Genomic DNA, 17775 nt, shown 5'->3' with positions numbered 1-17775 from the left:
AAGAAGGCATATCACTTTTTCTACCAGTGTGTGTATGTCATTCTCGTGGCATAAGCATTCATTTCGGCGCTTTCTGTGTGTGTGTGTGTGTGTGTGTGTGTGTGTGTGTGTGTGTGTTAAGGAGGTATGATTTATTGCAAGTGGATATGTTGTTCTCCACCGACTGATGTGTTGTTGTTTTTTTCATTTTGTTTTTAAACGCATAATCGACATATGTTTTGTGTATATGGAAAAGTGGACACATTTTTTGACTAGAAGACAATTTGATCAGTGGTCTAGAAAAAACGGTAGAAATCTATCAGTGCAAGAAATATATACTTTATTATCATTTTTAATTACGTAGGTGATTTATTATCTGAAGGCCCAGCATAGTAGCGTTGTGTTGCCAAATAATATTTTGTATGCAGGTTCTTGTAGAGAAAAAATCAATTATACTAACGAGGAAAACCCTCACCATAAATGTAGTACTTTTAAATACAACATCGCATTTATTTGAAGAATTTAAGAACGGTTTCTTTCCAAAAGGACACTGTCGTTCTATTATCGTAGATCCGTTGTTTCCCGACAGTTTTGGTACTACGCCTGTTTTCTTCGAGTTTTCTGAAAACAGAGAAATAATACAAATTCCTATTAATAATGTGTGAGACCAGATAGTATCCGAAACTTAATTTGCTACACATGTTGTCTTCTATTTCGCTTCTTTGAATAAAACGAACAGAACTAATTATGATTAAAAACATGCGAATAAAGCATTTTCCATTCAAAGAATTAACTTTAGAAACATTTGTCCTCTTAGACAATGAAGACAGCAAAAATACAATCTGCATTTTCATCTTCCATGATTGAGTAAACCTTAGATCACATGATATAACAAAATCAATATATTTAATATAACATATAAATCAAGAAAAATGAATATATGTGATCCATTCTTTAGAACAGATTTCTGCTAACAAAAGGAATCCATTATTCCAAAACACATTAATTTATATGAAAAAGATACTAAGAAAAAAGCGTCAAAGCTGGCATGTCCGTTTACGCTTCAAGGAATATGCAAATAAAATGATCTAACGTTGCAGCTGCGGGGTGCATATTAAAATACAATTTGTCATTGTTCTTTATAACATATCCGCATCGTATTTGATACTAATTAGCATTTTAGTTTTCTTGTATGATAGTTTCAATCAACCGAGTTTAATTTCAATTGACATTTCCACTACAATTAGCTCTCGATATTTATAATTAAACCCACTGCCCATACTACACATCTAAAAATGCATAGATAAATTATACTTTACATATAAAAGTTATCTACCACATCCCTTCCGTTCATATATAAAATCTATCTAGCACGGCTGTTAACATATAAAATCTATATAACACTCTCCTATATATATATAGCATGTTTCTTCTCAAATAAAAAATATCTAGAACGTCAATTTACATGTAAAATCTATTTAGCACGTTTCTTCACAATAACATCTGTCTAACGCGTTTCATCATATATAAAATCTTTTTACACGTGCCTTGACATATACAATCTATCTGGAACTTCCTTTCATAAGTAAAATATATTTACACGTCCCTTGATATATATAATCTATCTGGAACTTCATTTCACAAGTAAAATCTATCTAGCACAACTGTTCACATATAAAAATCATTTTAGCACGTTCCTTCACATATATAATCTATCCAGCACCTCCGTTCACATATAAAATCTATCTAACACGTTCGTTCGTATATAAACTCTATCTAGCACGTCCCTTCACATATAAAATCTATCTAGCACGTCCCTTCAATTATAAAATCTATCTAGCACGTACCTTCATATAGAAAATCTATCTAGCACGTACCATCACATATACAATCTATCTAGCATGTATCTTCACATATTAATCTAGCACGTCCCTTCGCATATGAATTACTATGGCAGGTCCCTTCACATATAAATGAATTTAACATTTTGTTTTAAAGATCAATACTCTAAATACCTTGGATATAATCGAAATTATTTTCGCAAATAATTTGGTATGACTATCCATTTTATGAATATTTATGTTATGAATGTTTATTTTGCATTAGTTGTTTTGTTGGGCTTTTTGGAGGGGTAATTTTCGAAAAAATGTAATATAGCAAACACAAGGACACAGATTGTTACAGTTAGACTGAGAAACTGGTCAATCTGTCTCCAAATTCATTTAGTAATGTGGACGAACCGTTTGATGATATTGCATATAAAGTGTGTATATCGTGTCATTCTGAATTGTTTCCATGGTTACTTTGGTGAGGATGGATTTTTGTTCTTGGACTTTTGATTTCAGAACTTAACTTTTTATTGGTAATGTAAAATTGTACTTACCACATTGTTCGTAGTGTTTGGTGCATGATTAAAACTTATTTACACTGTATATCTGCTTTTGTTAGGAAGTGTTTATAATCCTACTGTTTTGTTGCAAATGTTGCATTATATACGTATATAATTTTTCCTTTCCATTTGCGTCGTATGACCTTTATTATGCGGAGATGCCGTTAAAGGATAGGTCCTTCATATATGTTAGCCCATTCGTAATTTATTCCTCTTTAGATTATAATTATAAATTAAACGTATCTGGGGCACATTTTGGTTTGTCCTGCATTGCTATCATTGATATATAATGTTACATTTCCTTTCCATGGTAAATATTATAGGTCACATATACAGGTTTAACGCAAATTGTGTTCTCGTCATGTTTGTTTGATTTACCTCATTTGCCAAAACATCAATAGTTCATAGCATATAGCTTTCTGCATGGTTGGATATATTAGAATTATATTCTGATACATTTTGTGTCAATAACACAACACTACATATATATTTTGTTTTTGCTTTTTTTGTTTGCAGTTGTTATTTGCTTGTATCGGTGGCCTTGAGATATGGAAATGATTATTAGATCCCATTAAATCCTGACTTGATGTACTGTTGCTTGTGAGTTGGCTACAAATATACACACACACGTGTATGTTAGATGAATGACCACTAGCTCTCATTCGTGAAACAAATCATCTCGAAATTCACAACTGTAACTAGCTACTGTAATTGAAAAGGCAAGAGGAATTAGGCTAAATTAAATACGTCTAATGTTCCTAGCAAATTTAACATTCCGGTCAAGCATTAGTTTATTATCCGCAAGCTATATCTGTGCTACTATTTACTTAGAGTAGATACTACGTAGATCACTCATGCTAAGGTTTCCTTAACTTTGTTTCTTTTTCGTTCCATTATTTATCTCTTGTTAGTACATCCCCCTTATTATTAACATACCTAATATTAAAAATATTCTCTTGACTATTGTATGTAGCATTTATTTTCTGGAAACAAATTCGTTTTTCCCCTGTCAGAGATTGATTTGCTTGAAAAGTTTATATTCTCAAAGTGTGCCCTTACCAATATCTGTTTATGGTTTCGTCCATACCAGCTGGTATGTCCATAAATTCGTGAGTTCCGACCTCTTCGAATTCATCAGCTAGTCGTCTATCTATATATTCTTCAAGGTCTCTTTCTTTTCCCGACGCTGCGTCATTAGCTTGTTGTGCTAGCGAAGACAGTAACTCCATATCTCTTCGCATTCCTGATGGTTTATTATCAACATGATGTGCTAAAGAAGATTAAAAAATCTGCTTTGTTAGATAGACTCCATATATAATTAGACGACACTTAGTACATTCTCTACCACCTGACAATCCTGTATACAAACACCAGTGAAAGGACTGGCCAACATATTCGTCATACAAATGTGCCTTTTAAGTACAGGACCCGTATGTTTGATGTGATTTAAAGATGGTACAGTTATGATTCTAAGTGTTGCATACAATGAAAAGAAACAAGGATTGCGAAGGATATTATTATTTCTTTTTAAAAATATTACTGTACTGTTGCAATCAAAATGCTCGAAAATATCCGGACTTGAAAATATCATAATCTTACTATGTTCCTTTATAACGCTAAGACTGTATTAATATAATAGAAACATTGACGTCGGATTGCTAATTAAACAGCTTTCAGAGAACGCTGCGTAGCTGATCTTTAAAACAATTTTCGTCAGCAAATCCTTCGTTATACATCCCAAGATAAGATACATCCGAGCCTGGGTTAGCCATCAGAATCATCAAAGATCTATACAATTTCGAGATAGTTTTAGAGGATAAGTTTGTTTATCAGTAGGCTATAAAGCTTTAAATTCTTTCTCCTTCCTGATTATAATAAGATCACATCAGTTCTAAATGTGTTAATCTCATGATGTAATGAGCCCTAGCGACCTCATAATTTAGTGAGTCCAAGTGACCCAATGATTTAATGAGTCCTAGTGACCCCATGATGTAATGAGTTTTAGCGACCCATTGATGTATTGAGTCATAATGACCTCATTATTTAATGAGTCCTAGTGACGTCATGCTTTAATGGGTTCTAGCGACCCCATGATTAATGAGTCCTAGTGACACAATGATGTAAGGAGTCTTAGTGACCCAATGATGTAATGAGCCCTAGCGACATCATGATTTAATGAGTCTTAATGATCTAATGATTTAATGAGTCCTAGTGACCTCTGATGTAATAAGTCTTAGTGACCCAATGATTAAATGAGTCCTAGTGACACCATGATGTAATGAGTCTTAGCGACCCTATGATGTATTGAGTCCTAGTGACCTCACTATTTCATGAGTCCTAGTGACGTCATGATTTATTGGGTTCTAGCGACCCCATCATGTAATGAGTCCTAGTGACCCCATTATGTATTAAGTCTTAGCGACCCTATGATGTAATGAGCCCTAGCGACATCATAATTTAATGAGTCCTAGTAAACTAATGATGTCATGAGTCTTAGCGACCCCATTATGTAATGAGTGTAGGGACCCCGTGATTGTATGAGTCCTTGTGGCCCCATGATGACATGAGTCTTAGTGCCCTTACCATATAATGATTCCTAGCAACGCAGTGATGTAATGAGACCTAGGGACTCCATGTTGTAATGAATCTCAGTCAGAAGAGGTTTTTGTCCTCTGAATAGTTAAGTGTCAAAATAATCTGGGCCTCACATATCTGTATCCATCCGATATGGTCCCCATGTCTTTGTGTCCATTCCATATGGAATCCACGCCTCTATGTCCATAAAAATATCGATCTTGCGCAGATCTCCATAAAAAGCCCTTACGACGAACTATAAGGGATGATTTTATGCACACGTTGTACCCACTTTCTCTCTCTCTCTCTCTCTCTCTCTCTCTCTCTCTCTCTCTCATGTATTCATTTACAGAAACCTTATCAACCCATCCATGTTTCTACCAATTTTTTATGCGTGCATACATGCCCGTGCCAGCCTAACCTTAACTGCATTATAACCCTTCTTTTCTCATTTTCATTTTCGATAGACTAATGCTCGACATATGGCTTTAAGACACCAATTTAACAAGAAAATAAATGCTTTATGCTCTAATATTATGCTGAGGTATTTTGTTGCTAGATTTTGAATCTATCTTAAATTAGCAATGGATATATATATATATATATATATAGTTCTCCAGTCAGCTTGCCTATAAACTAACTTGTATTACATTCATAAAGTCTTGTTTTATATATGTCTCTATCTACGCACATCTGTACACATATTGGTGAACCTTACCACATCAAACGGCTCATAAAAGGGACACATATACAGTAAGACATATGAATAATATATGTATATTTAAATATATAAGGACACATCGATAAACATTACACCTATATTAACGTTATAATTTCTCTTATTTATTTCACCTGAATATAAAAGACGCGCTTTGATTAGGGACAGCTTTGTAGTCATTACAAATTAATATCACAAAATGGCGTGGGGAAGGGACATCAGATGAAAGTTACGTAAAGCCTTTTAGGTAACTGGACATGCGTATGCATCTAGAACATTCCAAATACATTGTCTTTACGTGATTCATAACCTTAAGCACTCCAACATAATTTAAACAAGAGACGACATTTTATAATACGGATATTCTTATGAATTACATGCATATTTAAGATTGCGTAAGCTTGTATTGTCAAGACCCCAAGTATTCCGTTATAGATTAAAGCACGAATATATTTTTAAGAATTCTAAACATCCCTAATTCAATGTAACAGGTTTTCAAATTACCAAATTCATGAACCTAGATTATTGCCTGGCCATCTCCCCACATATTTAATAACGTACCTAGTTACCTGATCAGATAGTTACTTAATGATTAATATGCTTTCATTTTAGGCTTGTTTCTATGCAAGCATGTATCTGTGTTTGGCATGCATTGATATATACACATATTGAGACTAGTACCTTTGGAACAGTTTTTCGATCTGTGTTGTTCTGAGCTGTCGGTCCAGTTAGTTTCTTCACTTCCAAGACGTTCTTTAAGACTATGCCGCAACTAAAATGAAAATATTCAATTCGTATTTAATACGTGTAATAATAATAATAATAATAATAATAATAATAATAATAATTAAGACATGTAACACTAGAGTCGGAAGTATGTAGTAGGCGACAAGCAAGCTTCAACTCGTTAAAGATTAAAACTATAAATTTCATGCTGTGTATTGAAACCATAAAGCATATTGTGAATGCAACAGTTGGCAATAAATTCCTGCAACAACGAGTGAAATAACTAGAAGATGTTTTAAATGAAACTCTGCTGTATTGGATTTTTAAATGAAATCGTGGTATATTGAATTGACAGGATAGACGCAGGCTCGTAGCAGCTATTTAAAATGAAATAGTGGTCTATTGAAATGGTAGGAGACTAGTAGCAGCTATTTTTAATCGTGATGTCTTGAGTTGGTAGGATAGACGCAGACTAGCAGTAATTGTCGTTTATGAACCAGTGGTGCATTGCAAATTAATCTGACATAAGCACTTGGGACAAAAGAGAAAAGTATGTGCGTTTGAGACCATTCATATTATCTTTTAAATTTCGGACACTTGCAATAAAACTATGATAAAACTATATGATTTTAATTGTGGAATATTAATAAAGTACAATACAAATTCAATAAAAAAAATACATCTTATTCTGGAAAAGTGATAAATTGCAATAAAAATATAATAAAGATATATACTCCTAATTCTCAAATATTAATAAATGTAAATACTAATTCTGGAATATAAATAATGCGCTTAGGGAAGTCAGTTTAATAATTAGATCATGATATTTTGTTTCCAACATCCAATGCAAAAGTGAAAACACGTGCGTACAATTTGTAACCACAGGTATGGACGTTGATTAATATGGTTTCTGGTCGTGTTTAAAGCATGGACATATACTGATATAGTTTATGTTCGTATTTAATTGATGGACATCGATTGATTTGGTTTCTTGGCATTTTTTGAATCATGGACATATAATAATTTACTTTCTGTGAGCGTTTGGGACGTGTAAAGATTATATTAATTTGGTTTATAATCTTCTTTAAACTGTAGACATATGCTGATTTGGTTTCTGGGCGTGTTTGAATCATATCCAGCACAGAGTAATTTGTTTTCAGGGCATGTTCGAATTATATGCAACACAGAATAATTTGGTTTCTGGGCGTGTCTGAATCATATCCAACACAGAGTAACTTGGTTTCTGGGCGTGTCTGAATCATATCCAGCACAGAGTAATTTGTTTTCAGGGCATGTTCTAGTCATATCCAACACAGAGTAATTTGGTTTCTGGGCGTGTTCGAATCATATTCAACATAGAGTAATTTGGTTTCTGGGCGTGTCTGAATCATATCCAACACAGAGTAATTTGGTTATAGGCGTGTTTGAATCATATCCAACACAGAGCAATTTGGTTTCTGGGGGTGTTTGAATCATATCCAACACAGAGTAATTTGGTTTCTGGGAGTGTTTGAAGAAAATCCAGCACAGAGTAGTTTTGTGTCTGGGCGTGTATGAATCATGTCCAGCACAGAGAAATTTTGTGTATGGGCGTGATTGAATTATGAACATAGAGTAATTTGGTTTCTGTAGTGTTTGATCGATGGTTATAAAGTACTTTGATTTCTTATCGTGTTTGACTCATGTCGGAACAAAAATGCTATTGATTTTTCTTTACGGTGGGGATCGCGGTACGGTTATAGTTGCGGGATCGACGAATATATCAAATTTACAAATGAACAAATCTAACATAGCCACGTATCATTAGATATAATTTAACTTGATCTAGCGTTTAAATGGATTGGAAGCAAGGACTACTTCGTAAGCGGTGGAAACGTTTGAGGTAGGGGTAAAAACTATACAGGTCGAAATATTTTTCGAAGATTGAAATTCTTGCAGCCCATATATACAAGAGTGTGTGAAAATGTAACAGCCCACATCACAATAATTCCAATTTAACTTATTAGTTAATTGCAATTATTGATGTGATAGAACATGAATCCAGTAACTGAAAGAAACAATATTTTAAAAAATCCCTTCGAAAGGTATATTTATAGATATATCTCACTGAAGTGGATTCCATATAAATATTCAAAGAATATTTATACTGCTCATTAAATTAACTTCGTGTAAGTACATTTTAATTGCTAACTTTCTTGATATTATCATTTAAATTTTGTTATCCTTTTATGAGCTGAATCAAGGACTTGAAGATTATAAGAATAAAAACAAGTATTAATTTTCAATTTTAGAAATTCTAAGCCTATAACTCCCACGATTAACAAACTGTATTTGTGTTTATAATAAACATGTTACACAATTACTAAACTGTATGTATTTGTGTTTTAATAAACATGTTACAAATTAATAAACCGTATTTGTTTTAATATTAAGCATGTTGCACAATTAATAAACTGTTTTTGTGTTTAGAATAAACATGTTTCACATTAATAAACTGGTTTTGTGTTTAGAACAAATATGTTTTAACAAATTGTTTTTGTGTTTAGAACAAAGATGTTTTAATAAATTGTTTTTGTGTTTAGAATAAACATGTTACACAATTAAGAAATCTGTATTTGTGTTTATAATAAACATGTTACAAAATTATAACCGGTCTTGTTTATCATGCATCGGTTTGCGAATCCCTGCTAGGTTACGTATTTCTGTGACAAGATGTCAGCATATGTTTATGTCAGCATCCAAGATCACGAAACGGAAGGAAAATACGGCTAATTTTGATTGAGAACAAAACACATCACTACACTCATTCTGTACGAGGTTGGTAGGTACATAGGCAAGTATGTTACCTCAATTAGAAAGCATGAAGAGAACTTGTTACACATAATACAAGTTATTAGTCTACTTTTCATGTTATTACGTTTATTAATATTAACGTTATACAGAGAGAGAGAGAGAGAGAGAGAGAGAGAGAGAGAGATTACGACATACAACTAATAGGTCAGTAAATTAATCTTTGATTAAAATTGTTTGTATGCGCTTTTCTCGCAGCATCTTCTACCATCAATAAATGTCAATCTAATAAACCGCGCTTAATATTCGGGTACGTAATGCATCTTTGTCCAGTGTCGAGTACGTACTACATATTTGTTCAGTATCGGGTACGTAATTATCTTCGTCCAGTGTCGGGTACGTAATGCATATCTGTCCAGTGTCGGATACGTAATGTATCTTTGTCCGGTGTCGGGTACGTAATGAATCTTTGTCCAGTGTCGGGTACGTAATGTACCTTTGTCCAGTGCCTATTATAAGGTGCGCGAATTAGATTCACTTTTTTAAACCTGCGGTGAAGATCGACTGAATGTATTCTTTTTGAAACTGTACCTTCATGTTTTGGTTAATTCGCGATAACTAAATGGGTGGTAACAAAATGGGCATTACACCGTCTATTCGGCTATGTCACTTCACATTTTGATTTAGTCGGGTTACTTTATGAAATTTGGTAATAGTCCGTTATACTAAATAAACTTTGACATAAACAATTAGTATATTTTTGTTAGTTTCTAAAACATTCGCATACACAAGTGAATTGACCCCCTTACATATATAGATGTGGTTATTAAATCGTGACATACATTGCCGCTGTTGTCGCAATATAAAACCAGATATATGTGACGACATTTATGCATGTGCTCGAAAGACATGTGGCATCATGTCCCACCCAGTCCCGCTTTCCTGACATTAGGCCGACCAGTCATAACACTAACCTATTAAAGCTACACGCCAAGCGAGATAGCTGCTGGTACCATATGTATAAGACTTTGGTATGACTCGGCTGGCATTCTAACCCGAACTTCCCGCATCCGAGCCCGGCGCAATAACCCCTTAAGCCACCGGAGCGACTTAATTCATTACTATGTAGTTTCTGTAGTCCACATTTGGTCGTACGGTCAGAATTTCATGTCTTAAATAAAAAGTAGTGTAACAGACCTGAAATGAACGCCCACAACATGGCATGTGCGTCAAGCAATAAAACCAGATAAACACGTCAAACCAAATTTGATCATTCAATGTAGATATGCTAACAAATCTTCTTTCAATGTAGATATGCCAACACATCTTCGTTCAATTTAGATATGCCAACGCATCTTCGTTCAATGTAGATATGCCAACAGATCTTCGTTCAATGTAGATATGCCAACAGATCTTGGTCCAATGTAGATATTAGAAACAGATCTTCATTCAATGTAGATATGTCAACAGATATTCATTCAATGTAGATATGCCAACAGATCTTCGTCCAATGTACATATTCCAACGGATCTTCGCTCAGTGTAGATATGCCAACGGATCTTCGTTCAATGTAGATATGCCAAAGGATCTGCGTTCAATGTAGATATGCCAACAGATCTTCGTTCAATGTATATATTCCAACATATCTTTATTCAATGTAGATATGCCAACATATATTCGTTCTTTGTAGATATGCAAACATATCTTGTCATTCTAAGAGCTAACGTTTCTCTTAGCAGTGGGAAGTGTTTCGTGTGTGCATAGGTACATACTAGAATATGTAGACTTCGTAACATCGTTGTGCACCTTTCGTTTTGGCATTTTGATTGACTACACAGCGGAAAGCCTAATTTTAAAATTACAATTTCCCCGTCGGGAACGATGTCTTATACTCCACATTAGAGGGCACTGACATGATCTCCGGCACAACTTTCCAAACCAATTTTTACCATTGGCATTTTCTGTTATTGTGTTTTGACGGGCATGCATTCTGATAAATGCAAAATATACTGTTATGCTAGTATCTTTTTCTGTTGCTCTATATATCTCTCTCTCTTTGTAAATGTTGTCAATTCTAACGTTTGATACATTTTACTTACCTTACTAATACCAAGTTTCTGGTTTTGGCTGTCATTCTCTCCAGATTCTTCACTGCTGTCACTTTGGAGTGGATTATCATTACGGACCCATTTAGTTTCTCCTAGAGCTAAAAGACCAGGAAGAAGATCGACTTTCTTTGAACACGAGATATAATTTATACTAGAGACGACATTTTTCAATAATAATATTAGTGTGAATTACATGTATAATTATTACTTTGGCTTGAATATCCTCAGATTCCAAGTATTTTGTTATAGACTCAGGAAACGATTTAATGTTTCTAATCATCCCTAATTATTCTATCCATCGACCGTTCAAGCTATCCAACCCATGAGTCTAGATTCCTCCAATCCATCGACCTACATATATAATACAATATCTACATACCTGCTCAGACAGTTACTTCCTGATAAATATACTTTCATATTTAGGTATGTTTATAACCATTCACGTTTGTCGTGCATTAATAGGTTAACATGTATAGATAGAAAAATTAGTACCTCTTGCGTAATCGTCTGAGCTCTGGCCTTCCAAGTCCTCAGCCTCGTTATTTTCTGCACCAAGTTCTTTTTTGTCATCAAGTTTTTGAAGATTACGCAGGAGCTAAAATGAAAATACCTGATAAATATTTCATACGTGTAATGATGTATAACAGTTTTTCCTATAGGTAACTATAGTCTCATAAATAAGTAATGTGTGACAAACTAGCTTGAAATCGTTCAAAATTAAAATATTGATATAATGATTATAAAGAACACGAAGGTATTTTGTAAATGCAATATGTGGCAATAGATACCTATGAAAATGATTCACATAAATATTTGAATTTGACAGGATAGATGCAGACTCGTTTCAGTTTTCTTATGTAAAACCGTGGCATTTTGAACTCACAGGATAGATGCAGACCTGTAGCAGTTGCCACGTATGAAACCGTGGTATATTGAAATGACAGGATAGATGCAGACTTGAAGCAGTTGCCTTCTATGAAACAGGGTGCATATAATAAAGATGATAAATGCAAACCTCTACTAGTTATTTTATATGCAACCGTGGTATATTGAACTGCCAGGTTAGAAGCAAATCTTGTAGTCTATATATTATGTGAAACCGTGCTGTATTGAATTGACAAGATAGATGCAAACTCGTAAAAGTTGTCTAATATAAAACCGTAGCGTATTGAGCTGAGAGTATAGATGCAAACTCATACAAGATTGCCTTATATGAAACCGTGGTGTATTGAGCTGAGCATATAGAAGCAAACTCATATAACTTGTCTTATGTGAAACCGCGTTGAATAGCAAAATGAATCTGACCGTATCTCTTGTGTCAGTTCGAATAAATATATGGTTGTTGGGAACATTCATCTTGTGTTCCGAAATTTCGGACAATGGCACTCCAAATGTAGCAAAAATGTATAATGCTAATTGTGGCATATTAATAAATTGTAACAAAAATGTATAATCATACTTCTTGAATATTGATATTATTCAGATAAAATGTATGATAATAGCTCTAGAATATTAATAACTTATAATAAAAAAGTACAATCCTAATACTGGAATATCAATAATATGCAATACAATATATAATCATAACACTGTAATATTAAATAAAAGTGTATAATCCTTATTCTGGAATATTATTGTTTCGTTTTTGAACTTCCGTTTACACTTTGGATCATTCTGTTTGGTGTGAAACGACCAACAGGAGTGCTTGCTCTTATCTCATCAATACTATCGTCAGATAGGTAATTCCATTTCTAGACATGTTTGAGTCATGTCGGAAAACCAAAGCGGGTATATATATATATATATATATATATATATATATATATATATATATATATATATATATATATATATATATATATATAGATATATAACCCTGTGTGTTTGAGTCATGTGGCTAAAACAACACGGGCACATATATCACCTTGTGTGTTTGAGTCATGACGGAAAAACAACACAGGCACATATATCACCCGGTGTGTTTGAGTCATGTCGGGAAATTAAACTAGGCATTTTTGCCATACCTGCTTGTTTTATTATCCATGGTCGGGATGAGGGTGGGTGTGTTGTTGGGGTACAACGAACGTATGAATTTTACAAAAGAACAAATCTAACCTTATCATATATCATTAGATGGAATTTAACGTTATGTAGAGTTTGGACGTCTTAAAAGCAAGGGCTACGTCTTGGGGTGGGAGGGGTGGGGTTAAAGTACAAGTTGAACAAATTTGCTGAGATTAATATTGTCATAATATATATTTACAACATTATGTAAAAAGAGGTAATTAAAAACCTGCATTATTGTAATTCATAGTTAGCTAATTTATTTTCAGTTTTAGAAACTCTAACATTATTATACCCAATTGTTATATCTATAACATAGGACCTGTATATATATTTATAAATTTAAATTGGTACTTAATTATAATTGCTCTTATTTATCATACATGAGTTCGAAAAATCATGGTGTGTTACCTACTTCTGCGATAGATGCCAGCAGACTTTATATCACCACCCTAACTAGCAAAACTGCCGGAAACAGGAATAATCTTGATGTCCAACCACTGACGTCACCGCATCCGTGCTGTACCACTAGGTAGGAGGCACATGCTCATAGTGTGTGTGTGTGTGAATTGGAATTTTGAGTTAGCTTGAATACTTTTTCACTCATATCGCTACGATGTCTGCAGTGAGACAGTATATTGTGATGTCTAGCACGGGGGCACCTTTTTAAATGGGGGACGGACGGGGAGTGGCTTAGGGGATTTTATGCACTTCCTGTGCCATATTTATGTTCAGGAGTAAATCATGCGCAGGTCATTTCATCCTTTAGATGGGCCATATCATTTCACATCTGATTCAACTTGGATAACTATGTAGACGTTGACCATAGAGGAATATACTAAATAAACTACAACATAACAAGCACTGTATTATCTTTTAATTTCGGGAACATTTGAATGCACCTCTTAAGCATATATAAATTGAAGGTTATTAAACCGTAACATAAACTACTGATGCTTCTTTCCTGCCTATTTCATGCAGGTTGTTTCAATGTATCTGTTGTTTTGGACTTAGTAAAAATTATTTAATAAAGATGAAGTCACAAAAACTAACTAGGACTAAGTTGCTTTCTTAGAAACAGTCTATTAAATAACTGTATCGAGTATCAAGTAACATTATGTAATTCAGGCGACTCCACCTGTGAGAGTGGTTTTAAGCGCTCGCTTATATCGATCATTGCCATCTACCCCATGTCCGCATTTGTTCGAGTCTCGGGTTCGGCTAATGTAGGTATGTGAGAAAACTGCCAGTCGATTAACCGTGAGTTGCTGGTTCCTGCCGAGGTTTTCTGTGATCTTTCTCCACTAAGTTATATTGGTCGCCATGTATAGCAGCAGTCAACGTTTGGTCATATAGTCAAAGTCGTGACTTAATAAAAAAGTAATGCTACAATATAGCATGTGTGTCAGGCAATAAGATCTTTATAAACAGATAAACTAATTTGGCCTATTCATACAGATGAACTCAAAGGTATTTCTCTTATCATTGTGAGAACTCGCGTGTTTCTCGACAATGTTTATTCCGAGCACAAAAAAGGTTACAATAATTAGGCTGATTAATGTTGTTGTACAGTTTTTGAAGTCTATGCACTTTGGATGATGCTTTCACAGCAAACAGTCTCATTTTTAGATTCCAGATCTCTGTTCTGAACGAGCTATTTCCCCGTCGAGAGTTACATCTGACACTTCACCACAAATCGTTCTGGCTTTGTATTTAGTACAGATTTGCCAAGCAAGTTTTCCTGTTGGTCTTTCCTCTGTTATTTTGCTTAATTTATATAATAATGAAGTGAATATATACCAGTATACCAGTAGTTAGCATTGTTCATTTCAATTAACTTTAGCCACTACGTAATTGGAATACATCGTGAATATAGTAAATCCACCTGCATAACTTTTAAAGTTATTTACTGAAATATATGCTTTTTACGAAATAAGTGTTTGTGCGTTTACCTGTTCAATGAGATAGCTAAATACATAACTTGTGTGTTTACATGTTCAATAATATAACTCAATACATAAATTGTGTGTTTACCTATTCAATGTGATAACTGAATACATTAATGGTGTGCTTACCTGTTCAGTTATATCAATGAATACATACTTTATGTGTTTATTTGTTCCATGATATAGCTAAATCTATAAATTATGTTTTCTTGTTAAACGATATAACTGCATACATAAATTGTGTAATTACCTGTTCACTGATAAAACTGAATAGGTAAACTGTGTGTGCACTTGTTCAAAGATATAAATGAATACATAAATTGTGTGTTTGTCTGTTTAATGATATAACTACGTAAGTTTTGTGTTTATTTGTTTAATTATATAAATGAACACATAAATTGTGTGTTTACATGTTCAATGATCTAGCAAAATGCATAAATTGTGTGTTTACATGTTCAGTGCTATAACGAATACATAATTTGTGTGTTTACATGTTCAATGCTATAACTGAATACATAAATTGTGTGTTTACTTGCTCAGTGATATAACTGAATACATAAATTGTGTGGTTACATGTTTAGCATGAAAAATCAGATCATCGAAACTTGGGAGGTGTCCATAACGACAATCCTACATCAAATGTTTTGCCTTGTTTAGTTTTGTTTCAATTTTCTCTCTCTGTCTCTGTCTGTCTCTCTCTCTCTCTCTCTCTCTCTGTAAACCTTGCCAATCATAGAGATTGATATATTTTACTTACCTTACGAATGACAAGTGCTTGAAGTTGGCTGCCTTCCTCTTCCAGTTCTCGTTCGTTGACACTTTGGAGTGGACTATCATTACGGACCCATCTAGTTTCTACTAGAGCTAAAAGACCAAGCAAGAGAAGGACCTTCATCATGAAATAGATTTCGTGGTAACAACTTTAGACGGTTGTACTATGTACTCTGAGCCAAGGCATGCCCTTATATACCCAATATACACACGGGACCCTTTGCATCTTCCAAACCAAGAAGCGGTCATGTGATTTAACAAACATCGTTTCCACTAATTAGCCTACAATCCATAGACAATTGTAAATACTTTACCGTGGCACTCTAGGGGGTGGGACTTACATGATAAATATCTATAAGATTTATATCTGGGTACGGTACCCAAGGCTGCCCAATCCCAGTTTGCTGGATATTTATTTTTACGCCTTACTTATTTTGTCTCGAAGGCGTACATACGAATAGTTCAAAACGACCTTTACAAAGTACGTAATCCAACACTAGTAAGAAAGTATGCAGTCCTTGAATTGTCATTAACCTTGTTCGCTGGCCTCGCAATATTTCCAACGATTTCAGAGTTTTCTTTCTTTTTCTTCTTTTTGCTGTCGATATTGATGCAAAATAATGTTTAGAAGTTTATGAGCATGGTTTTGGTATGTCATATACTTCTTCCACCTAGCAAGTCCTTGCCCTGACTGCGTAAGGAGACGTATTGACCGCTTTTTGTTTTCTTTCTTTAAATGATATTAGTGAAAATAAGTCAATAATTATCACACTGCAGATTAAAATATATGTAGTCGATACACTTTTAAATAACACTTCAACTTACAATATATGTATCTGATACGTTTTAATGAAGCTTTAGGAGCACCACCCCTTCAAATATATGTATCTGATACGCTTTTAGGAACACTACAGCTTGCAATCTATGTATATATATATATATATATATATATATATATATATATATATATATATATATATATATATATATATATATGTTACTTTTAGACAGAATACAGCTTACAATCTATGTATTTGTCACACTTTCAAATAACACTACAGCTTACAATCTGTATATCTGATCAACTTTAAAATAACACTACAGCCCACAGGCTATATTTCGGATACACTTTTAAATAACTCTACAGCTTACAGCTTACAATCTATGTATATGTGACCTAAAATTTCTAAAGCAGTATGGAAATAAAAAGTAAAGAAACATTTTCACTCTCCAATATTTGGCAAATATGAACTTCATAAACACAGACAATATTAACGAAAATCGGGGGAAAAATCATGCTTATGAAAATGTCATTATTCAAACTTTTGGAAACTTGGAATATACACCATGTGTTTTCTGTACATTTCGAGCAATTCATCATCGTTCTTGCAAATACAGACCTTTGGCATATATACATACATATATACATACATACATACATACACACACACACAAACACACACACACATTCATACATACACACATACATACATACATACATACATACATACATACATACATAAACGTACATACATACATACATATTCAATAGGGACATAATGAAAACAATATATTATATGAAAGCATCAGCGAATATGCTAATGGTCAACTGCTGTATATATCCATTACAGGCGTATCAGCACCGTTGAAATTTATTTGCAATGCCATTATGTTGATTTATAACATTATTAATTAGGACTTGTGTTAGAA

General features: G+C 33.8%; 1 protein-coding gene across 1 annotated transcript; it reads right to left on the bottom strand.

Moving 5' to 3' along the window:
- Nucleotides 1-302: 302 nt before the first annotated feature.
- Nucleotides 303-16206, bottom strand: LOC149772911 (uncharacterized). Its single transcript, XM_089947149.1, has 6 exons — nt 16052-16206; nt 11777-11879; nt 11276-11382; nt 6342-6432; nt 3428-3638; nt 303-600 (listed from the first exon to the last, which is right to left on the bottom strand). Coding segments are annotated over exons 1-6 (654 nt in total). The 5' UTR covers nt 16193-16206; the 3' UTR covers nt 303-599.
- Between the last annotated feature and the right edge of the window lie 1569 nt (nt 16207-17775).

The sequence above is a fragment of the Sinohyriopsis cumingii genome, unplaced genomic scaffold (genome assembly GCF_028554795.1).
Source record: "Sinohyriopsis cumingii isolate HCF-2022 unplaced genomic scaffold, ASM2855479v2 utg000974l, whole genome shotgun sequence".
Lineage (NCBI taxonomy): Eukaryota > Metazoa > Mollusca > Bivalvia > Unionida > Unionidae > Sinohyriopsis > Sinohyriopsis cumingii.
The sequence above is the reverse complement of the archived record's forward strand: the minus strand, read 5'-3'. Positions and strand labels throughout refer to the sequence as shown.